General features: G+C 38.2%; 1 protein-coding gene across 4 annotated transcripts in view; it reads right to left on the reverse strand.

The window, feature by feature from the left end:
- Positions 1 to 697: 697 nt before the first annotated feature.
- LOC147914449 (RNA exonuclease 1 homolog) overlaps positions 698 to 24,754 on the reverse strand; it is a 35,869-nt gene continuing 11,812 nt past the window's right edge. The window contains exons 7-16 of one of the 4 annotated variants that reach the window (XM_087444699.1): positions 18,066 to 18,162; positions 15,766 to 15,828; positions 14,411 to 14,560; positions 12,724 to 12,837; positions 10,037 to 10,110; positions 9,747 to 9,854; positions 7,797 to 7,912; positions 5,449 to 5,587; positions 3,099 to 3,219; positions 698 to 1,318 (exon numbers count right to left, since the gene is read on the reverse strand). In XM_087444699.1, coding sequence (XP_087300825.1) covers positions 1,236 to 1,318; positions 3,099 to 3,219; positions 5,449 to 5,587; positions 7,797 to 7,912; positions 9,747 to 9,854; positions 10,037 to 10,110; positions 12,724 to 12,837; positions 14,411 to 14,560; positions 15,766 to 15,828; positions 18,066 to 18,162 — 1,065 coding nt within the window. In that variant the 3' untranslated portion in view covers positions 698 to 1,235. Of the gene's footprint in view, positions 1,319 to 3,098; positions 3,220 to 4,323; positions 4,385 to 5,448; positions 5,588 to 7,796; positions 7,913 to 9,746; positions 9,855 to 10,036; positions 10,111 to 12,723; positions 12,838 to 14,410; positions 14,561 to 15,765; positions 15,829 to 18,065; positions 18,163 to 24,754 lie in introns of those variants that run through there. The other 3 variants (XM_087444697.1, XM_087444696.1, XM_087444698.1) reach the window with 3 other exon arrangements.

Genomic DNA, 24,754 nt, shown 5'->3' on the forward strand with positions numbered 1-24,754 from the left:
CAAGGATGACCCAAAAATGCAGATACTGTCTTCAGATTTTGCATATGGCTCTGGAATGCATGATAAGTTTTTTCTATCATAGTTTGACTTTCTTGAGTATATCTTATGTAAAATAAAATTACATCATTATGAATTGATCTTACGTCAAATACATGACAAGAGAGATGGCTAAGAATTACTTGTGGTAGCAAGAAAAAGGTATTCAGTGTGATAATTAAAGATTTACTTGTAAATTCAAAATTCCAAGGCAACAAACTTGAGGTATGTTTATTGAGGGCATATTGTCACAATCAACTGTCAGATGGCAACTAATTTACTGCTGGCACAGAGGCCACACTATTGATTACTCAGTGACTCACCTATACCATTGGCAAAGAAACCTTTGTAGTTCTGTAGTGCATTAGCAGCATTAACGTTGACGATTCAAGGACTTTCACTCAAAGGTAAAGAGTCAAATTGAATCAAGTCATGTAGATTCCACAGGTCAGTTTCCACATTATCAAAGAACAAAGAAGAAAGAAAGAACCAACCCCACAAAGGAATTAGATACTTCAGGTATTGGGAATAAAGATCAGAATTTAGTGTGTTTAGAAGATACACAGGACACGGCCTTAAAAAAAATGTATCAGTGAGTTGTTGATATGAATTAAAATCAAGTAACAGTACACCAGTAAGAATAAAAACACATTACACAATAGCCAAATGACCAAAACTTTATGTTAACAGAGTGCTCTGAAAAGTTTACATTTACTTCCATCTATTTTGTGAGGAAAATCTCTACTTCCATTTATAGACAGGACATCTACAGAAAACTGTTACAATTTTGTTAGGTAAAGATGTTTTTAACTCCAAGCAGTATGATGGTTTTAGGTATTTAGAGAGAGACAGAAATGTAAGTAACCTGAAAAATGACCTTTGTGAAAGTCATAAACCCATTACTTCAACTTGAAACCATCTTCCACTGTTATTCACCTACTACCTACGAAGATGAGTGGAAAATTCAAACCAACTTCTTCCTCCCCCACCCGCCAGTCACAACTTTAGAAATCGCCATGGAAATGTAACCTTTAAAATATCATAAATAAACCTCAACAGTGTTTTTCCTCCTCCTCTTCTCTTTGAAAGTGTCAAGAAACCTCAGACCATTATAGACCATATTCTACTGCCAGCAGCGGGGGCCAGAGGAGTCACTGAGACCACAATGCAGAGATTTAAGATATTCTTGGGCAAAGTGACTACTTCTTCCCTTTCAGGTCTTCCTTTAACTTCCAGAGGACCAGTTCCATGCAGGCGATTGCATTCTCACTTGAATTGTGACCTCCAAATAGTACAGAATATAAAGGAACGCGTGAGACACATGAAGACTGTATCTGTGATGTTACCCACAGATGTTCTCAGAACGAAGCCTTGCGTTTATGTTGATAACAAAATCAACACTGGCCACTTATCAAAATATGATTATTGAACACTTAAAACACCCCATAATGGTTGCTTTATAAATGTTTTACATAAATCTAGATTAACAAACATCTCCCTTTTTCTATGGAGCCTGTCCTCAGTCACACTGCCACTACCTTGCTGTGACTGGATAGCACACTAATACCTTCTCCATGGACCTCTTTTCCAGGGAGATATAAACAAAGTGGCAGGTATCACTGAAGGACAGAGACAGGCACAAGGCAGAAATATGAAGTGCTAGAAAAATGCACTTCTCTAAACAAAAGAATGACCTGAGATACAAGATTATGTGGTTTTAAAAAGTAGATGAGGGCCAGCCCTGATGGCCTGGCGGTTAAGTTCACTGCGCTCCACTTCTGCAGCCCAGGTTCAGTTCCTGGGCACCGACCTACACCACTCTGTTAGCGGCCATGCTGTGATGGCAGCCCACATCCTAAAAAACTAGAGGAAGACTGCCACGGATATTAGCTCAGGGCAAAAATAATGTCTGAGATTAAATGAATAAAGTCATATGGTCAACGCTTCTAAAATGGTATACTATTTTTCATTTCTTTGTGTTATTCTGAGAAAATTCTGATATTATATAACCTTTAGAAGATTTTGTTTTTTATAGGCTATTTTTTGTTGTAACGTGAAATATTTTTATGTCCATGGTTCAAGATGGTTTTCAGTAGAACACATTACAAATTTTACAATAGAATTTTGTGGGAAATCTTTCTAAGATATGGATATTTTTTTAACAAAGCAGAAAACATAAATTAAAGACCTTCTGCAAGATGGTATTAGACATAGAATGAAAGAATAAAGACTATAGGGTAAAATCTGGATTTTGTATAATTAATGACATGATAGAGGACCATCCCATATCTTAAGTATCTTTAGAAACATATAACATTATAACATAATTTTAACATACTCAAAATTAACTTTCTTTTCTATGTTGTGCAATGAGGGGCCTCCGTAGGCATGCACGAATGTATAGAGTAATTAACCTCCATTCCAAGCCAGACACTGGTAAATTGTGCACATGGCAATGCTACTCGAAAGGCAGTTGGTGGTTGTACCTGATTAACTTGGTTAATGTTGGGTATATTTCACCAGAACAAAACAAGAAGGAAAAAGGGTTCTGAGAGCAAGATATGTCAATCCAGTATAAAGCAAGCGCACGCATCATGAATCTTTTGAGTTTGAGCCATACGTCTTCTAACACAACGCACGCACACACACACACTCTTCACCCCGCATGAGATAACCCTTTAGAATTTCACTTGGTTTAATGAAAAGCACATATGAAAAGAGGTACTCAGCAGAATTTGGAATGGAGTTAGATCTCCCACCAACAAAAGTTTTACACATGAATCCAAAGGCTAGACAACCTGCTGAATGATTATCTGGCCACCATTCTCAGTGTCACAGCTGTTTTGATGCCTGTGGAACATCCAGGACTATACCAGGTGGTAGGCATGTAATGCTTTTTACACAAGCAGATGCTTTAGGGTTCTCCACCCTAGGAGAAAACTCACAGAGAAGGACCTACCCTAAGCATTTCAGACAGCGGACCTTTACTAGGGACCTCATGGTTTGTCCAGTCAAGTCAGACTCAGGAATCTGATAATAATCATGAGCAAACAGGCTCTTACCGTCATCCTGAAGGATCCTCTGCAGGTGGTCAGCCACTAGACTTTTAAGGGATCTCTTGTGAGGCAAGCCAAGCCGATGAGGAAACATAACTGTCGTGTCCACAACTGAGGTATGAATTAACTGCCAAATGAAAGAGAGAAACCTATCAGAAATTTTTTGCAAAGAATAAGGATACTGAGAGCAGCAACAATAACTGTAGCAGCAGTAACTATGCTACTGTAGCAAGTAACGTGGAACGGTTATGATGAATCAGTTACTAAGCACTTTACATGGGTTATTTCACTACCACTTGCAGAGTGACCTAACGAGGAAGATATCTTATTGTTCCTTTTTACAGCCAAGGAAACCGAGGCTTCGAGAGCTTAAGAAAGTTGCCTAAGCTGAGTGAAGAGTAGAAGGATATCAAATCTATGCAGTCTGACTTCCGGAACCACTTTCCTACCATGAGAGCACCACCAGGGGGCAGCAGGAGCGCAGGGAGGTTCCCACAATGACTTGGGGTAGATCAGAGCCAGGCTCCTCCCACCTCGTGACTCCGCTGATGGGGGCACAGCTCTCACATTTCAGTCCTGTCACATTTCATTTTACTTGTCTGTCTCTGGGGAGGGGGCAGGGACAAGGGCTCAGTTCCATTTAGGTCTACATCTCCTGTGCTTACACAGGGAAGAAGGCGACTACATTTTGACTGCAGTTTGGTAAATCAGGAAACACCGTATGATAGACATAGGGGAGACAGGTCAGGTAACTGGGAGCCTAGAAAGTCAGGTGCCAGTTTGGATTCTTCATTAGGAGAGCTGTATTTTGAAAAAGATTAGCCTCGGGACAACACTGATTTAAAGACTGATGGAGAAATAAGGAGTTGGAAATTTAATGTTTAGCACCTACTCTGCATGTCCACAAGCACTTTAAATTCTTATTTCATGTGTCAGCCTCCACCTAGACACCGGTTCCTGGCTGCAGGGTATTGAGTAAATAAAAGAAGGTGGTGATGGAAATAGAGAAAAACAGGAAAATCCATGAGTTAACTGGACGGAAGAAACAGACTGATTACAAGGAATGAAGAAACGTGATGGTGTGAAATTTTCTGGTCCGAGAGACAGGTGGAATAGAATGGTTCCTGAAAAATGAGAGACAGGAAAGTCATGGTAAGTTCAGTTTGAGAGGTGATGTCCCTGAGGTGACAGAAGGACATCCCTGTGAAGAGCTTCCTTACAGAAAACTTACGTCCTCAATTCTCTTTTCCCATAGTCTGGCAGGATCTGATGGCAGCACATTCCAGTCTAATCTGTCACATGCAGAGACAACACGGCTGTTTGAAACAGATATCTATACTTTGGATACCAGCTTACAGAGAAAAAGGCTGGCATTCACCTATGAAAATAAATAGCCTGACCTGGATTCTTGCACTGAAGAAGAACCAGCCCTTCTCTGCATGAAGGTAAGTCCTAGGGGTGGCTGAAACAAATACTCAGTAAAGGTCCCCAAAGTTCTAGAGCTGTGCTGTGCAATGCAGTAGACACTCGCCACCTGTGGCTATATTAAAATTAAACAAAATTAAAAATCATCATCTCAGTACTTAACACATATTTCAAGTGCTGAATACCACATGTGGCTAGTGTCTACCATATTGGATAGTGAAAATATAGAATAGTAAGTTCTACTGGATAGCACTGTTCTAGAACAGGAGTGGCCGCCAAATTCTTTCCTAAAGAGCCAGACTGTGAATATTTTAGGCTTGCAGGCCACACAGTCTCTGTCACAGCTACTCAACAAGGCCATTGTAGTGTGAAAGCAGCTACAGAAAATACATAAATGGATGGACGTGGTAGCTTTGTTCCAATAAAAATATTTGCAAAAAGAGGTGGTTGGCATGGGCCATAGTGTGCTGACTTATAACAGAGAACAAGGAATAGACAATTTTAATCTGGAGTATATTAATGGGGAGATTTTCAAGTCTATCATGCCAAGAAAATGAACATGACATTTGATTTTGAGCCTATCTATAAAGCCCTACCTGATTTAATGGGAAAAAGTATCTCCAAGTATGAGAATAAAATAACCAGTAAATAAACAGTCTTACTCATTTGAATATTAAAGGTTTGTCAAAACAGTGATTTTGGTTTTATCGTAATTGATGATGGACTTTCCTTCTGATCTTGATTAGCCAAATGATTTTAGAGGTCTTACACTGCTTCTGGTTTGTGATAATTGGACTATGCCATCAGCACAGACAACAACTCTTGTCTTCTTGGTTCATAGGGCAAATTAAGCATCAATGATAACACAATGATAATGACTACCAACTGAACATGTATCGTTTTGCAAAGATAGGAGCCTCTAATTCTTTACCTTAAGAGCATATAGACTATGTTCAAAGCTATGTCCGATTAGTACAGTGTCAGCACTGAACAGGTTCAACAAGACAGCTTGCACATCACGGATTGATGTTTTAGTGTTCTTCAAGTCATCTTCCACCACACCAGAAAACCTACCCCAATAAGACACATAATGCGTATAAGAATATAACTCAGTGGATTTCATCAGTTATACTCAGAACACATGATTGACTCAACATGACAAACATTTGCTGAACATAACAAAGATCTTACTTCTATGACTGTCAACTACCCCTTTACTAGGTTATCATGGTAACCTGGTAAAATTTGTAATTTGGATCAACAATGTGAGGCTGAGGGGAAGACATTATTACAAGTTCATCGAGTTCCTTTTGAACTCTGATCTTTGTATAATCTGAGTTTTATCAAGTACAGTTTAGTGTGGTTGCCTATCTCGCATTAAAGTAGCCTAAGGATGGTCTGTGGGTAGCATGAAGAGCAGATGGAGCCCTAGGCGGATGACCTGGGTTTGGACTATGCTATGACTCTGCCATTTACTATATTTGATTTTCAGCAAGTTAACCTTCTGGTCTCAGTCTTCTCATCTGTAAAGTAGGGTTAATTACCAATCTTAATGGTTTATGAGGACTCAGTGAAAATATATGCAGGAAACCGTCTACTCTAATGACTTTCACGAAGCACTACTAAATAAACGTTCAGAAACATGATGACTGCTGTGCTTCACTGCAATTTAGGAGAAAAGCAAGAGATAAAAGTAACGCAAAGGTATTTTCAACTTAAACTATATGTTGATATTACTGTCTCCTTTAAGGGAGCAAAAGATACCTGATTCCATCATTTGGCTTAATTACAGAATATAATACGTAGTTAATCAAATATTTGGATTAAGAGATAATTATGATGGATGGAGTACTTGGGTTTATTTTTAAACATTAAAAAAAAATGCAATGCATTGAATGCATTTTAAGTTTGTTTTTAAGATTCAAAGGTTCTTTTATTTATAATGCAAGGCCTTCAGTTATCACTTTGCCACTATGAATTATCAATAATTACCAAAGTATTTCCTGACTTGCCCCAAAAAGGAGTTAGGGAAGATCCCACTAAACCAGTAAGAGTAAAATAAATATATTACAATTAATTTTGTCAGTTTTACCTCAATAAAGCTGAAAAAAAAATACAATAGATGAGGCTGTTAGGATATGGCCAAGATGAGTAGGAAAAAAAAAAATCAATGAGGTCATGAGAGAGATTAATACACAAAATCCATTTCTGATAACAGCAACCTTTACTGTTTTTATGAATAGAACAATTTTTCTGAACTGTGAGGGAATTTAGGTTAAAAAAATGCTTTTTAACACAATTCTCTATAATTATGCTCAATATTTATCATCAAAGCAACTTTTAATTTACATGGCCATCTTACTGTGTTCCAAAATTATAGACATACATACATATTATATAATACGTATTATATATACTACATATAGGGTGTTGATGGTATATATGTGTGGTATATACCATATATATGGTATGTGTGTGTGTACAAGTCATATTTGTTTATATATCTAAACAAGTCATATTTTTAGTGCCACTGGGAAGTTTGTTATTTAAAGAAAATTGAACAATAAATACAATCACACCAGTAATAAACACTTCTAAATTTTCACTCTAGAATAAGATCAGTGCCTTCTATTTTATATCTAAATAAATATATAAACATATGTCATATGGCTCATACGCCTTAGGAAACAAATTTAAACTGATCAATGATATCACTGGTGTTTCATATGAGGTTTTTAAAAATTAAAGGCCATCTATATTGTACCATCTCAAGTCAGCACTGAGTTTCAATGAGAAATATGTCACACTTTAATGATTAATAAAATAGAATTTGCACTGAACCAGTATTCTGCACGCCATATCAAAGCTATGTATACTCAAGGACATGGCTACAAGATTACAGAAATTCTTACTTAATGGAATAATAATATGGTATTTTTCAGAAGGAACCAATTAATGTTTGAACAAATGAATGAATAAAATAACGTATTCCATATTTTTGCCTATCACTCTAACCTCCTGCCCACCCCTCCAACACCATGAGGGCTGAGGTTTTGTCTCTTACTTAGGGTTGTAATCCAGGGCCTAGCACAGTGTCTGCATAACTTCAGCAGATACTCAGTAAAATATGTTTTTGAATGAATGAATGAATGAAATGAAAATAGTGTAACTGATTCTCTAAAGCTGATTCCAATAAAAGGACCTAAGCCAACACTCCACATAAACTGTATGTTGAATGCTGTACTGTCTCAAGAACAAATGCCATTATATAATGCATACCTAGTGTTATAGTCGATGACTTCTTCATCTGCTTTCACAAATGTATCATAGACCACCTGGAGGCTGGGATCAACCACTGTCACTCGAGTAAGTTCCAAACCTTTGGCTGTATAGCACTATAAAGGGAAAATACTAAATTTATATATCATATTGAGTAAACATACACACACATATATATATATATATATATATATATTTTTTTTTCTGGTGAGGAAGATTAGCCCTGAGCTAACATCTGGGCCCATCTTCCTCTATTTTGTATATGGGACGCCGCCACAGCATGGCTTGATGAGTGGTATGTAGGTCCACGCCCGGGATCGAACGTGCGAACCCCGGGCCGCCAAAGCGGAGCACGCGAACTGAACCACTATGCCACCGGGCCGGCCCCACATTTGGAATATCTTAAAGGAATATTTCTAACTAGAATATACAATTTAATCATATCATTCAGTTTGCTAACAAAAGCCAGTCAGTGGGTCTGACAGCCTCATAAAAGACGTTCCAAGCTTTCATTTTCTCCTCAATAATATTTCTGCTAATAGAATAATTTCATTTCCTTGGCTTAGCCTTACAAGTATTATTTTTTTATTTTTATTTTTTGTGAGGAAGATCAGCCCTGAGGTAACATCTGTTGCCAATCCTCCTCTTTTTCTGAGGAAGACTGGTGCTGGGCTAACATCCGTGCCCATCTTCCTCTACTTTATATGGGACGCCGCCATAGCATGGCTTGACAAGCGGTGCGTCGGTGCGCGCCCGGGATCCAAACCCTAGGACACTGCAGCAAAGTGTGTGCACTTAACCGCTGCCCACTGGGCCGGCCCATGCCTTATAGTTATTTTTATTAGAGATCAGTGCTATCCAACAGAACCTCCTGTGATGATGACATGTTCTCCTTCTGTGCTGTCCAAAATGGTAGCCACTAGCCATATGTGGCTACTGTGTATGTGAAATATGGCTGGTGTGACTGAGGAACTGAATTTTAACTTTACTTAATTTTAACTTACTTAAAATTAAATAGCCCCTTGTGGCTAGTGGCTACCATATTAGACAATGCAGTTATAGACCTTGTTGAGTGACAAAAAGAAAAGGTCTATACAGTTATGCCTCATAGCTATATAATCCTGGCTTGCGAGAGGACAATACAGCAGTGATGTTTGATTTTTCAGCCAGAAGTAGCCTACGTTGTTTCCAGTTAAAGATCTAAGCTTAAAACTGAACACTGCCCTTCAATATTTATTATAATTAAACAAACTCCATAAATCTGCTTTCTAAATATACTGCAGGGAATAAAATTTTAATTTTATATGTTTTGTTAAAGACAACTGTTGGCATGATGTTTGACACATACAAAGCGCTCTCCTGTATGTTAATGTATCTGACTCTCCTGGTCACTGTGGACTTATTGTTAACCCCTTAATTTACACATTAGAGCATAGAGGAGACTTGCTCAGAGGCCTCAGCTGGAAGAGGTGGAGTTTCCCAGGTCTCATGATTCCAAGTTCTGTTTTTTCCCCACTTTTAGGTATTGATTCTCATATAAAGAAAGATAAATCTCTATCAATATTTTACTGTCTCTATAAACAATAGTTTTAAAAATTTTATCAAAGCTCTTATGCTGATTTGGGGGCTAACAGTAGTATTCATAACATTTCCCAACCACATAAATTCAGCAGTTTGATAAGGAGAACCACCACTGGTTAAATATAAAGAAAAATTAAACAAACAACAAGAGGATCATGGACCAGTTCCTGGCTCTGTCACTTACTAAGTTCTGCCAAGTCACCTGACTCTTTTCAGCTTCGGTTGCTGCATCTGAAAATACGTGAACAATATCACAGAGCTATGTGGGATTGAGGGATAAGCCTAGAAAAGTGCTTTGTACAACATAGAGCTCTCCACAATCATTTGGTTTTAAATACAGCAATAAGGTAAGATATAAAGCCAACCTACCACCTCACAATTCACAGCAAAAACACCGTGATTACCGTCACGGGGTGGGAACTTGACTAAAGTCTTCACGAAGCCCTCTAGGCTTTCTTTTTGGTCATGAGTGTGAAGCTGAAATAAACATTGCCAAATCAATTACTGTATGTTGTTGCAAGAGCGAGTAAGCTCACAAAAATTTCATCAACTGAAAATTAACTAATTAATTCTTTCAAATGCTTAGCGATCCCCAAGGTCTGTGCTGGAGGCAGCAACTCCAGTTTGAAATAAGCAGCACTCTGGGCGATGCGCCCTACCTTGGCAACCTGACACCCAGGAGATTCAAGGCCACCTTCACAGCAGCTATACCATGCTTCTAAGCCACGGAGGACTGCAAATCAACCAAAAAATAAAAATCAAAACAAGCAGGCTTAACAAGGCGGAGTGACTGACTCCCAGAGCATGTGTCTTATCTTACCCCCAAAGCCCTTTAAGGACTCTGCTGTACAAGTGATCTCGTGTTACTTAGATTTAACACAATGAACAGGAAAATCGACTCCTGGAAGCAGAGTTCTTAGGGGTTGCACTCTGAAGGTGAATTACAATTACCAATGTACTCAACACCTTTCATCTCCTTCCTCCCCCCTTCCTCCATCCTTTGCCCTGGTCACTCAGCTCCCCTCTGGCGTCACTTCTTGGTGGGCTTTGACTCCACTTTAACCATCCTCTCAACATCTTCTACTCCCTGACCTTTTCTCTCTGCTGGAGCCCTCTAGATGATGGGGTCCAACTACCACCTTCTCCCTTCCTGTATCTGAGCTGTGGATCTGACCCAAGAAACATCACCCAGTCACGTAGACTGAGACCACAACACAGATGTTGTCTCCAACCTTGGCTGGACCTCCAAAATCCTGACGCCCCCTTCCTTCGCACCCTTGCTGAAGGAACTTTGCATTTTCACAGCAATAATCCCAAACTTTCATATCTCTTTTCTTATCCCCCTCCCATCTTCTATCTCATCTGTACTCTTATCCACCCTGAGCCGTTCTTCGCTACGGCCCAAGGTAATGTTCTCCCAACTGTTCCCTAATAAATAGCTCTACCTCCAGTGGTTTCTGCACCAGTTTTCCTATACAGTGTGGTTAGATTGATCTTCCCAAAGCACATTTTCATTATATCACTTTCCTCAAGTGGTTCACTTATACATTACTGATCAAATGCAAATTTTTCAGGCTGGCACTGCAGGCTCTGGCTTTACCAACCTTTTATTACTCATCTCATCTTGGCACCACATAGCTTTATCTTGCCTTCTCCAGTGATGAGAAAGGGAGGCTGAGAACCAGCATTAACAGAGCATTCCTTATATGCCAGGAATCTGACCTGTCAGCTCACTGAATTGCCACACAAAGCTCATTCTATGAACGTCGTAACACTAGCTCAGGGAGCTTAGTAAACTGCCTAACATCTCAGAGAAAGCAGGTGAAAAAACAGCCCCAAATCTCAGGTCTGCCGGCTCCAAAGTGCCCGTTCTGTTCATTACGCTGTGTGGTCTCGTTAGCTCATCTGGTCTGCCTGCTACACTTACTCTTGTTCAGTGTCTTCCCTCTTTGTTCTTCTTCAGAATTCACAGTCACCTACCCTCCAAAACCAAGCCCTCCATGCTTTAAACATGCGGGTCAAACTTGCCTGAGTTTACCTTACTATATTATTTATTCATGTATTTATTCTGTCACTCAATCATACCCACTCTTCCTCTCTATTTCCTTTGCTCTGCTTTATTTCCTTCATGGCATTTATTACTATATCATCCGTATTCACGTCCACATCTACATTAATAATTCATCTGTCCACCCGTCTATCCAAATGTTTATTGATGGCCTATCTATTAGGTACTATGCTAAGTGCTGGGGAGACAATAGGGAGAAAAAAAGATGGGTGTTCCTCCAAAAGCTTACAGTCTTTTGGAGACGGCAGATAAGTTACTAAATCATGACAAAATGTAGTTAGGTGCTGTGAAGGAAGAGATAGGGAGCTGCGATAGAAGAGGCAGGGCCTATTTTAGACAGTGGGGTTGGGAAAGCACTTGGAGGAGGTAATATTTAAGCAGAGACCTAAAGGATAAGAAGGGAACAGCCACATGAAAAACAGAGGGAACAGAGGTTAAGACGGCCCCAGGAAGTTGGCCAGCGTTGGGCAAAGACAACAATGGAAAGGCTAGAAGATGGGGGGGCAGAGGCTAAATTAGGCAGGGTTGACAAAAGAATTGAAGGGTTTTAATTAAAGCAGTGGAGCAGCGTGAATAGAAATGTGATGTAAAAAAAAGATTCTGGGTGTTGTTGGGTAAAAAATAGGGTGGGGGGTGGTGGAGAGAGAAAAGAACACAGTAGAAGCAGTGAGACCGGGAAGGAGGATGCTGCAGTAACAGAGGACAGAGGCGAAGGTTTGGACCTGGGTGGTGGAGAAGAGACAGGTTTGGGATAGAAGCTGTAGACGGAGAAAAATGAGAGGCGCATGCTGCTTAAATGAAAGGGTGCACAAAGGTGAGACGACGATGGCGCTCAGGTTTTTCCTTTAAGTGGGAAAAAACCCAGCTGAGTGGACTGTAGGGAACTGACTGTGCTGGAAAAGACATGGTGGCTGGTGGGGCGAGGAATCAAGTGTCCATCTTCACTCAGTGCAAGGAATTAAAGCTATTGGCAATGAAATTATCACAATGCTGGCATGCGGCAAGCAGGTGAGTCAGGAGGTAGCTGATTGACTTGAGGGTTTAAAGAGGCAGAAGAATTGTCCTCACCTGAGAGTTCCAGAGCCCGTGAGCTGCAAGGGTAATAAGGGATGGTCAGAAGTAGGTGTTTGTAACTGAAACTTCACTGTCGATCCAGTGTGTCTCTACTGGACTGCGTTTAACAAATGTATATTGAACTGAATTCTTTACTCCACTTTTCTCTGAACAACTGTGGCACTGGTGTGTCAAATAAATGAAACAGAACTACCAAATACTTGCCTTTCTGACTCAACACTCCGCCGAAGTGGTAGTTACATTCCTCCCCGCTGCCGTGTCTGCCTCCGGAAGTCACATCATATATTTTCCCACATCGAAGACATATCTTCTTAGAAGCTAAAACAGAACAAGAGGTAGAATTATTCAGGAAAAGATGGGGGAGACAAGAAAAAGGGACTCAAAGGCAGGGTCTCACCTTTGCATTCTCGATCCGTAGTGAGCACACACCCAGTGTGATCACGAAGGAACAGAAACAGAGGATTACTCGAGGGAATACTTGCGGGTGACCGGCTCCCTGCACCCCGGCTGCACCCTCACACATAGGCAGACCCCTGCCTGTCTCCAGAGTCAGCCCAATGCCAGCGGTTTTAGCACCACGACTGGACTATAGCCAACTTGATTAGTCATCCACCCCAGGACACGGGAGCTACTGGAATAGGACCCATGTCTTCTTCATTATTTTATCCCTTTCAGACACACAGTGATCTGTATGTTTATTAAGTCATTGAGAGTATAGCTGGGCTTTTTGCTAGACCCATTTATGAGTATTTGTTTTTTATTAACAACCCTCAGACTGGTTCTGATGGTGAGGATAGCAACTCTTCTGAGTGTCTATATGAGACTCTGAGGCAGGCACGGGGCCAAGCACTTCACATGCATTCTTTATTTTTTTATAATTTTTATTTATTTATTTTCCCCCCAAAGCCCCAGTAGATAGTTGTATGTCATAGCTGCACATCCTTCTAGTTGCTGTATGTGGGACCTGGCCTCAGCATGGCTGGAGAAGCAGTGCGTCGGTGCGCGCCCGGGATCCGAACCCGGGCCGCCGGCAGCAGAGCGCACGCACTTAACCACTAAGCCACGGGGCCGGCCCGACATGCATTCTTTTAACTGATTCTCACAACAGCCTGATGGCATAGCTACCATTATCCCACTATTCAGAATGGGAAAACTGAGGCTGGGAGAGGTCAAATGACCTATCCAGCATCCAAACCACATTTGCCTAAGTTTCTCCTTCAGAAGCCATGTTCTTAACTGCTAAGTGTACTGCCTTCCACTGAGAGGGTGGGGAAAAAAAAAAGTAAAGCAAATGGTGAGGATAGTCCTGCAAGAAGTTCTCAAATCCAAAAGATGAAGGTAAGTATTTTCTAGTCACTGAAAAATATTTCTAGAACTGTATTTCAAACTCCAATGGACCTAAGATTTCACAGTTATGATGTTAAATATTCTATTTTCTCTTTTTCTCTTTTTTTGGAGGGGTTGGGGATCAATATCAGCTAACTATGCCCAGTATTTGGAGCAAATGCAAAATAATAAGACTAATTATAAATCTTTTTGTAAAAATTTCTAAAGAAAGAGTGTGAAGTATTCAAAACGTGGCATTGCGCATGGATATGAATGGTGGTGAACTATAGGAACTCCAGAGTCAGACGCCTCAGGTTCAAATCCCAGCTCCACCACTTATTTTCAGAGTGACCTGTGACAAGTTATTTGACCTCTCTGAGCCTCCTAAATGGAGGTAATGACAGTACCCACCTGAAATGGTTGCTAAGAAGATTTAATAAAATAGATCATGCAAATAAAGTACTTGGACAATGGAAACGAAATGAAATGGAATGGAAAAGGAAATAACTGTTAGGGGTCTAGTCTTAGGATGCAGAAAGGATAATTTTCAGTCCCAACCACTTACCATCATTTACAAGAGTTTTTGTCATGCTTGGGTTTAAAAGAACACTTCCTGGTTTGTCAGGGTTGGGTTGGGGGTAGTTATTTTTATGTAAGTCTTCTTCAGTTAGAAGGTAGTCTTTAAGACGTCTGTAGAGACTAATTCCTGTGAGCACTAAAAACAAAGAAACGCTGTTTAATAAAATTTAAATAGCATTTTTTTCTTTTTAAGTAGCGGTAACAGTCTCCTAACCCTTTCAGATATGAAATGGTAGGATTCTGATTAACGTTAAGTAAGGTGGTAGCCTAAAAGAACCCAAGTCTTCATATCCTTCAACAACAACAAAAGAAATCAGTGTCATTCCCCGCACTACGTGACGTTCTTTGCTTTGGCGGAAAGAAGAGAGAGGAAGAACTGTATCAGTCACAGATGGTGTATACTATGCATGCCAAAAACTGCTCTAGGGATTTTGACTTAAACTTTGCATTAACCTAGAAAGGTGAATATACTGACTTCATTGTTACAGAGGAGGGAAATGAGGCTCAGAAAGGCGGGGACCCGAGACCCAGGTTATGCAGCGCAGGTGATGCACAAACCCAGGTCTTCTGTTCCAATCATGCTGATTGATTCTTAACACTCGCCCAGATAGGAACAGTGGAAAACCTTCCCAGCGGAAAACAATTGGAATCATGATGACTCGCACAAGGGCAAAGCAGCTCAAGTTCAAGGATCTCTTTCCAACATCATTAACCCAGGCTCGGAGCCCCTCACTCTAATGGATTCTTAAGAAAGTTTCTCTAATTTCTTATTTAAAACTCGAGCAGAATTTGCTAGACACTCTTTCGCAAACCCCTTTGTAAAAGGAAAAATTCTACTGTATGAGAAGTCTTAGGAGATTCTAAAAGCACCTACTTTGTTTCGTTTCTTATACATAAGGCTCTCTTAGAGGAGGAGCACTACCATCTGGTTTTATTCAAATACAACCACATTCAAGTAACTCCTTTGCTCGAGCTCCCTGCTCCTGGGAGCTTGTTATAAAATCAGGCTTTGAGGCTATTCCCAGACTTATGGAATCAGAATCTGCATTTTAACAAGATTCCCAGGTGATTCCATACGTGTAAAGTTTGAGAAGCACTATTCTTGCTGACCGGATATATGTTATCAAAAAAAAAAACACGTTGAGAAGTCAATCCAAATATTGCTTAAATAAAAGTCTATTTTTTCTTCTATATGTACTAATTTTTAAAAAGGATATCAAATATGCATGGTATGCAGCTGATCCTTCATAAACACATTAGTTTAATAATTGCATTATATCAAATTTACTTCCCCTTTAAGGTAACAATTACAAGGACCTATCATGATTACAGAAAGCTTACCATTTTTCTTTTCATTCTTTTTCAATCCAGTTGTCTTGTTGTCATTACTGCTTCTTGACACATCTAAAACACACAAGAGCTTTTCTCCTGAGATCATGAACTTGTCTGTTTCATAAAAACATATACAACATAAAAAAGGTCTATGGGGGCTGGCCCGGTGATGCAGTGGTTAAGTTCACGTGCTCCACTTTGGTGGCCCAGGGTTCACAGATTCAGATCCCAGGCGTGGACCTACGCAGTGCTCATCAAGCCATGCTGTGGCGGCATCCCACATACAAAACAGAGGAAGACAGGCACAGATGGTAGGTCAGGGACCATCTTCCTCAAGCAAAAAGAGGAAGATTGGCAACGGATGTTAGCTCAGGGCCTATCTTCCTCACACACACACACACACACACACACAAAGGTCTATGGCATAGTAAAATACTTGTTCCTATCTTAAAACAAGTACACAACATGTGAGACCAAACATCCTCATAACCAGTTCCAAGTTGGGGAACAAGTTAAATCTTGTGAACTACTAAAATGGTCAGAATCTCATATTTGCCAAAAATAATACATTTTAAATACTGGATGAAGTATGTCTAAATTTGAGTCAATGAGTTTTACATCATAATTTGCCACAACTGTAACAGCTTGCAAACCATTTCTACCTCCTTTGGGAATATTTAAAATATCTACTCAGATCTCTATGTTCTATCTCTGTGTGCTATAATTAAAATGAAGAGGGAAAAGCTAAAACACCATGAAAATACTAAGCTAAGAGAATTTGTGTATTTTAATACATGTATTTAAGTCTACTTAAAGTGTACATAAGAAAATGCCATAATGAAATCACAGATGATCAGTTTTTATATTCTTGGATTGGAGATTGGAATAGCCTTTCTAAGCGTGACACAAAACCCAGAACCCAAAAAGGAGGAGACTGATTACACACTGAAAATAACTTCTATATTATAAAAAAACTTCACCAATAAGGTGAAGCACATGACAAACTGAACAGAAGGGGCAGAAAGTCCCAAACGAATAAGCCAATTACAAACGGGGGCAGACGGATGCGAACAGGGAATTTAAAGAGAGAGAAAGAAGAAGAAGAAAAAAAGGAAAGTCTTCAACTTCATAGTAATAAAAAAAGACGAAAATAACTTTATTTTTGGTCTATACCTTTGCATCCCAAGAGAGAATCAATGGTAAAGTTCAGCAAGGTGTGAGGAAAAACATGTAGACTCCTACCTTATTGGCAGGGAATGTAAGTGGACAAACCCTTTCTGGGGGCTGTTAACAATAGTTACCAATTTTAAACATGCAGACCCTTCTGCTAGCTTCTCTGTGCACAGGAATTTATGCTAAGGATACAAATGCTCGGGCATGAGGAAATGACGGAGTCCACACTTATACTGATCCCAGAATTTATGGTAGAAAAAAATGTAAGCAACCCATATACTCAAATGCATATGGTTCATCTATATCATAGATTCCACATAATGGAATATCTCTAGTATAGGTTCTATACAATAGAGTATCATGTAGCCATGAAGATGTATGATATAGATCTAGATGTTAACCTAGATTCTAGATTAGCTGACTAAAGACCTCTATGATACCTTATTCAGTGAAAAAAGTTAGACAAATTATATATATATATAAATTATTGCAATCATTAAAATTATTAAAATTACATACATTCTCTACAGTCATATGTAGAAGAGTCTATATAAGAGATTTGGGAAACAGTTGTCTTGGGCTGTTTTTTTTCCCCCAATGCTTTTCTAGTTTATTTGAGTTATTCTATGCATTCTTTATGGGGTGGTATTGCTCCCAAGGGAGCAAAATTGGCTCTGCAGGAATGAAAAAAATCTTAGATATTACAACAGTATGTGGCTCTCCACAACTCAACCTTACCTGACAAAATATTATCCCTCAGCACTTAATTTTATTGCGTGTGTGTGTGTGGGGGGGTGATAGAAAAAACAATGTCTAAAAAGATTTCTTAGGGAGACAAAAATTTAAAAAAAGAAAAGTTGAGAAATACTATTCCACATGAGGTAAGTTACTCTTATAACTAAAACCAAATTTAAATATCTCAGTGATAACGTCTTTCAATGAGGTTATATATCCAATTTCAAACCTAATTTGTTATTTTCAACCAAAAATGCCTCCTGCACATTCTACTCAAGACAACATTTTAAAAATATATAACTTTAAACACCTAAAAATGACCCTGCTAACAAAGAAAAGACATTCAGCATCAGTTGTAATTCACAAGTTTTTATCTTATTACTTGATTAATTGAAAATTACCTTGATTTCTCAGCTTTTTAAGAGTATGTATTGCTATGTTCACATACATGTTTTTACTGCCACAGCGTTCATAAATGGCCTTTTCTTCTATTTTAGCCTAGATCACAAAGTGAATAATCAAATGAAAATATTAAATCCAAAGTCTACGAACAATATATGTCATTTACAATATAATGGATAAATATGGCAAAGTATTTATTCTAACTCAAGGGATGGGGAAAAATGGCACCACATATAAAAAGCAAATTATTTTACATGTTGTGTTTATGTTTTTTTGAGAAGGAAAGAAAAAAAATAAACCTAATCCCACGAATCCAACCCGAGAACCAGATACTTATCTTCATAAACTAAAGGCCTCTGCACATTTATATAAAGGGCATGGTGCAGGGCCGGCCCCGTGGCTTAGCGGTTAAGTGCTCGCGCTCCGCTGCTGGCGGCCTGGGTTCTGATCCCGGGCGCGCACGGACGCACCACTTCTCCGGCCACGCTGAGGCCGCGTCCCACATGCAGCGACTGGAGGGATGTGCAACTATGACATACAACAATCTGCTGGGGCTTTGGGGGGAAAAAATAAAATAAAAAAAATAAATAAATAAATAAATAAAGGGCATGGTGCAAAGCCTACAGTGTACATGAACTCAATTGATTCTCAAAGCAAGCCCCTAACATATCAGAGGCACATAAGTGTTATTCTCACTTTAAAAGTGAGGAAACTAAGGTTCAAAGTAGCTGAATAATTTGCTTAAGATCACACAGCAAAGGGAAGACATGATCTTCTTCTTTTCATTATCTTTCTTCTATAAGTTACTTTTCTAAAACTAGTAATTACTATTTTTATACCAGGACTCATTACAATACATCAGTAAAAGAAAAAAGGAATGAAATATGAGAGAAACAACTAAAGGGAATATAACAATAATAAATAGTATATTAATAATTTATTGTGTACCTAGTACGTGCAGATTTGGTATAAGCTCATTAAATGTTTTCTCATTTAATCTTCATTGTGATTCTATGACAATGGGTGCCAACACCACCAATTTATATGGGAAAACTGAGGCTCAAGAAGAGTAAATATCTTGCTTACTGTTGCACAGCTAGTAATTGAATCCAGGTGTGCCCAGTGCCCAATGCCAAAGCCAAGACTCTTCTCACTATACCAAGCCATCACAGAGAGAAGCCATGGGGGTTGGGAGGGATAGAGAAGAGAGAGATGTTGAAAAAGACAGAAGAAAAAGGTAACATTTCTCTGTAAGAGGCTCCTTTTTTGCTTCTCTTTGCTTTGCCATTGTTCTCTAACCTACATAGAATCCTAGAGGAGACAGACTTCCGGAATGGCAGGGCGAGAACCTTCACGACTTCACTGTCCCACAAAAATGATAAAAATGCTGGCAAAAACAACCAAAAGCAATCATTTCAAAACTCTGACAATTAATCAAAGCCCCAGAACAAACTGAAAATTGTCTAAGGGAAACTGCTAGACCTCTGTAAGATAGTGGGGTCTCTACGATTTTAGCTTGAGGCTATTCCCACTCGCCCTCCCTCTCAGCTTAGTGGCACCACAGCTGTAACAAGTTGGCAGCCTGGTAGCCAACATAGAGGACACACCTCTTTTAGAGCTACATTAAAAGCATCAACCTCAGAGCACTGTCAACATTTTGTCAGAACAAGCAGCTGCCTGGAAAATCTCTCTTCCCAGGGTGTCGTGGGTATTTAATTTGACTAAGAGCTCAGCTCATGGGGGAAAAAAACCCTATCCCCAGAGTGCTATCAAAACAACAGCAACTGGGTGGCAATATAGCAGCAACCTAAGGCTACGATTTCAGTTGGGCAAACATGAACCTGGCCAGGAGTTTACAAGGAAATCTTGGAGAACTAGATGACCAGAAGGAACTTTGAAAAGCTCTGACATATTCCTGGGGCTTAAAGGGTGGCCCAAGAAAGACCCAGGAAAAGAGAAGGTCCCCTTCACTCCCTAGTGGCTGACCTTGAAACCCTGTACAAGCAGGAAGAAAAAGCCAAGGCTGTCTTATAAACTGAAACAAGTTGGATGACATGCCTCCTCACATAGATTCCCTTGGCAAAGGGTGGAAGACATATGGATAATGCATTTAAGAAACTTTTTCTAACCAATCATTGGCTGACCACTAAATTACATTGACACTAAATTATACTGACCCCTATGAAGCTAGCCTAAAATAAAAAATAAAAGAACTTAAAAAAAATGCTACCATAAAATTAGCGTCCACACAAAGAAGTACAGAATCTATAGAATTTAAACAAATAAGTAGCAACAAGAAAAACAACAACCACCCAACAAAATAATAATAAAAATGTATCTGACACCAGTTATTATATTTATATTATAATTATATCAAGTTATTATGTTATTTAACTGTACAATTTTAACAAAAAAATCATGAGATACGTAAAGAAACAGGAAAATTTATCACATACAGAGGAAAAAAAGCAGCCAAGAGAAAATGTCCCAGAGAAAGCCCCAATTTTGGGCTTAGTAAACACAGACTTTAAGTCAGCTATTGTAAATATAATCAAAAGTTAAGGAAACTATGTCTAAAGAATTAAAGGAAAGCAAGAAAATGATATCTCACCAAAGAGAGACCATCAATAAAGAGAAATTATAAAAACAGGAAATTTTTAGAAGTTTTGGAGGGACAAAGTACAAAAATTGACAATTCACTGTAGAGACTCAACAACAGATATGAGCTATCAGAAAAAGTTATCAGTGAACTTGAAGATAGATCAGTAGAGATTACCAGTTTCCCCAACTATCTGAAAGTTCACTTTACGCCACTATGCTTTATGAAAGACTGACATTATTTCCTGTTTTCACTAACCAAAAGAAATCACCTTACAAAAAAAGGCGAAAAGCAAAAATAACATTCAGTGTTTGTTTTGCAGTGAACTATTACAGAGGCAGCATGCACCCTGAGTAGTGAGAGTGGTGCCACCAAGCTCCTTCCCCAGGAACTACACTCAACATCTCAGCATCAAGCCACCATAGCTTTGAACTGTGTCTGTGAGCATCTTGGCTTTATCTTGATTTATTTTGGTAGGCTATATTTAGGTCTGAGTATGCTCAAAAATTTTTCCCATATAAATGAATGATAACTACTTAGCTTTATGCCATTTCAGTTTATGAAAGTTTTCATAGGAATGCTCTACTTGATAGCAGGGCAAACCTGTATTCAGTTTGAGGAGCAGAAAGAAAAAAAAAAACCAAAGAAAAATGAACAGAGGCTCAGACACCTGTGGGACACCATAAAGTATACCAACATATGCATACTGGGAAATCCAGAGGAAGAGGAGAGAGATAAAGGAGCAGAAAAAAATATTTGAAGGAATAATGGCCAAAACTTCCCAAATATTATGTAAAATATTAATCTATATATCCAAGAAGCCCAACGAACTCCAGGCAGAATTTATTCATGGAGAACCACACCTAGACACATCAGAGTCAAACTGACGTAAGCTGAAGACAAAGAGAAAATCTTAAAAGTAGTAAGAGAAAAATGACATGTACAAAGAACCTTCAATGAGATTAAAAACTGATTTCTCATCAGAAACCATGGAAACACTGGGATGACATCTCAAAGCATTGAAAGAAAAAGACTGTCAACCAAGAATTCCATATCCAGATAAATTCTTTAAAATGAAGGTGAAATTAAGACATTCCCAGATAAACAAAATCCGAGGAAATTCATCACTAGCAGATCTATTCTATAAGAAGTTTCTTCAGTCTGAAAAGGACACTAGATGGTAATCTGAATTCACATGAAGAAATAAAGAACACTGGTAAATGTAACTTCATAAGAAAACATAAAAGGGAAAATAATTATGTTTTTGTTTGTAATCCTTTTCTTCTATTTTAAAAGACAATGGCATAAAGCAATAATTATAAAATTGTGTTGATGGGCTTATAACATAGCATGATATAATTTGTATGACAGTAATGGTATAAAAAAGGGGGTAGGAAATGGAGATACGTTGGAGCAAAATTTTTCCATACTATTGAAATTAAGGACTTTTTCATCTGAATTAGATGGTCATAAATTAAGATGGTAACTGTAATCCTCAGGGCAAACACTGAGAAAATAAATAAAAAATATAGTCAAAGAAATGACATGGGCATTTAAATGGTACACTAGAAAATACCTATTTAACACAAAAGAAAGCAGTAATCATAGAGGAAATAAAAAGACACAAGATATATAGATAACAAATAGCAAAATGGATGCTGTAAATCCTATATTATTAGATATTAATCATTACATTAAATATAGGTGGATTAAATACTCCAATCAAAATGCAGTTTAAATTCAAAGACATTTTAGAATCAAAGACCAAATTTGTTGAAAGGAAGAAAAAATATATACTTTGTAAACAGTAACTAAAAGACAGATGGAGTGACTATACTAATATCAGACAAAACAGATTCTGAAACAAAAGTTACTAGAGATAAAGAAAGACATTTTGTATGGATAAAAGGGTCAATCCATCAGGAAGACATAAAAATCATAAACAAATACTCATCTAATAACAAAGCACCAAAATACACAAAGCAAAAACTGACAGAATTGAAGTGAAAGATAACAACTCAACAATAAGAGTTGGAGACCTCAATACCCTACTTTCACTAATGGACACAAGTCAGACGATCATGAAGAAGACAGATGACTCGAACACTATGAAGCAACTATACCTAATAGACATCTATAGAACACCCCATGCAACAAGAGCAGAATACACATTCTTCTCAAGTACACATGGAGCATTTTCCAGGACAAATCTTATGTTAGGCCATAAAACAATCCTCAACAAAGTTAAAAGGACTGCAGTCATACAAAGTATGTTCTCTGACCACAATGTCTTATATTAGAAATCAACAATAGGAAATTTGGGAAATTCACAAATATGTGGAAATTAAATTGCACACTATCAAATAACCAGTGGGTCAAGGAAAAAAAATCACAAGGAAGATTAAAAAGTTGTTTGAGAAGAATGAAAATGAAAACACAACATGCCAAATGCAGCTAAAGCAGTGCTTACAGGAAAATTAATATTGTAAATGGTTGTATTAAAAAGATCTCAAATAAATAACGTTGCCTTCCATCTTAAGAAACTAGAATTTTAATAGCAAACTAATCCCCCTCCCCCCCCAAAAAAAAACAGTAGGAAGGAAATAATAAAGACTAGAGTAGAAATAAATGAAATGAAGAATTTTTTAAAATAGAGATAATCAACAAAATCAAAGGTTGGTTCTTTGAAAAGATCAACAAAATTGACAAAACTTTAGCTAGACTGACCAAGGAAAGGGAGAGAAGACTCAAAATTACTAAAATCAAAAAGAAAAGAGAGGACACCACTACAGAACTTACAGAAATAAAAAGAATTACTATGACTAGCTATATGCCAACATATTAAGATGAAATGGGAAAATTCCTAGAAAGACAAATCTCCTGAAATTGACTCAAGAACAGACCTATAACTAGATATAAATTAGTAATTTACAAAAAAATTCCCACAAAGCCAAACGTCACTGATAAATTCTCCCAAACATTTAAAGAATACCAATCATTCACAAAATCTTCCAAAAAATAAAAGGGAACACTTTCCATCTCACCCTATGAGGCCAATATAACCCTGAGACTCAAAAGGACATAGAGTTACCACAAGCAAAGAAAACTACAATGTCCACCAACAGATGAATGGATAAAAAAACGTGGTATATACATACAATAAAATATTATTCAGCTGTCAAAAGGAATGAAATTCTGATAAATGCTATAATATGAATGAATTTTGAAAACATCATGCTAAGTGAAAGAAGCCAGACACAAAAGGACAAATACCTTATGAGTCCACTTATATAAAGTACCTAAAATAGGCAAATTCATAGAGACAGAAAGTAAAATAGAAGTGACCCTGGGCTGGTGGGAGAGAGGATTGGGGACACAGTCCCTGTTTGGGATGAAGAAAAAGCTACTGAAATGGAGAGTGCTGATGGTTAAACAACATTGTGAATGTACTCAACACCAATGAATTGTGCACCTAAAAATGATTAAAATGGTAAATTTTAAGTCATGTACATTTTATCACAATAAAAATATAAATTATATTTTAAAAAAACAAAACTATAGACCAATATCTGTGTACCTGATGAATACAGACACTAAAATCCTCAATAAAATTCTAGGAAACTGAATTCAGCAACATATAAAGAAAGATTATACATCTTGACCAACAGGGTTTATCCAAGGAATATAACGTTAGTTTAACATCCAAAAATCAATCGATGTAATATACCACGTTTATAGAATAAAGGACAAAAACTACATGACATCTCAAGAGATGAAGAAAAAAGTATTTAACAAAATCCAATATGATAAAATACTTAAACTAGGAATAGAAGGGAACTTTCTCAACCTGATAAACCACACGTAAAAAAAACCCCACAGTTACCACCGTGCTTAATGGAGAAAGACTGAAAGCTTTCCCTCTAAGGAAGGAACAAGACAAGGAGGCCCCCTCTTACCGCCTGTATTCAATGTTGTACTGGAAGTTTGTGCTAGGGAAATTAGGCAAGAAAATGAAATAAGAGGTATCCTGATTGGAAAGGAAGAAGTAAAACTATATCTGCAGATGATATGATCTAGTATAAAAAAAAA

The sequence above is a fragment of the Ceratotherium simum genome, chromosome 20 (genome assembly GCF_057802395.1).
Source record: "Ceratotherium simum simum isolate JZ-2026a chromosome 20, ASM5780239v1, whole genome shotgun sequence".
In the NCBI taxonomy this organism is placed as follows: Eukaryota; Metazoa; Chordata; class Mammalia; order Perissodactyla; family Rhinocerotidae; genus Ceratotherium; species Ceratotherium simum.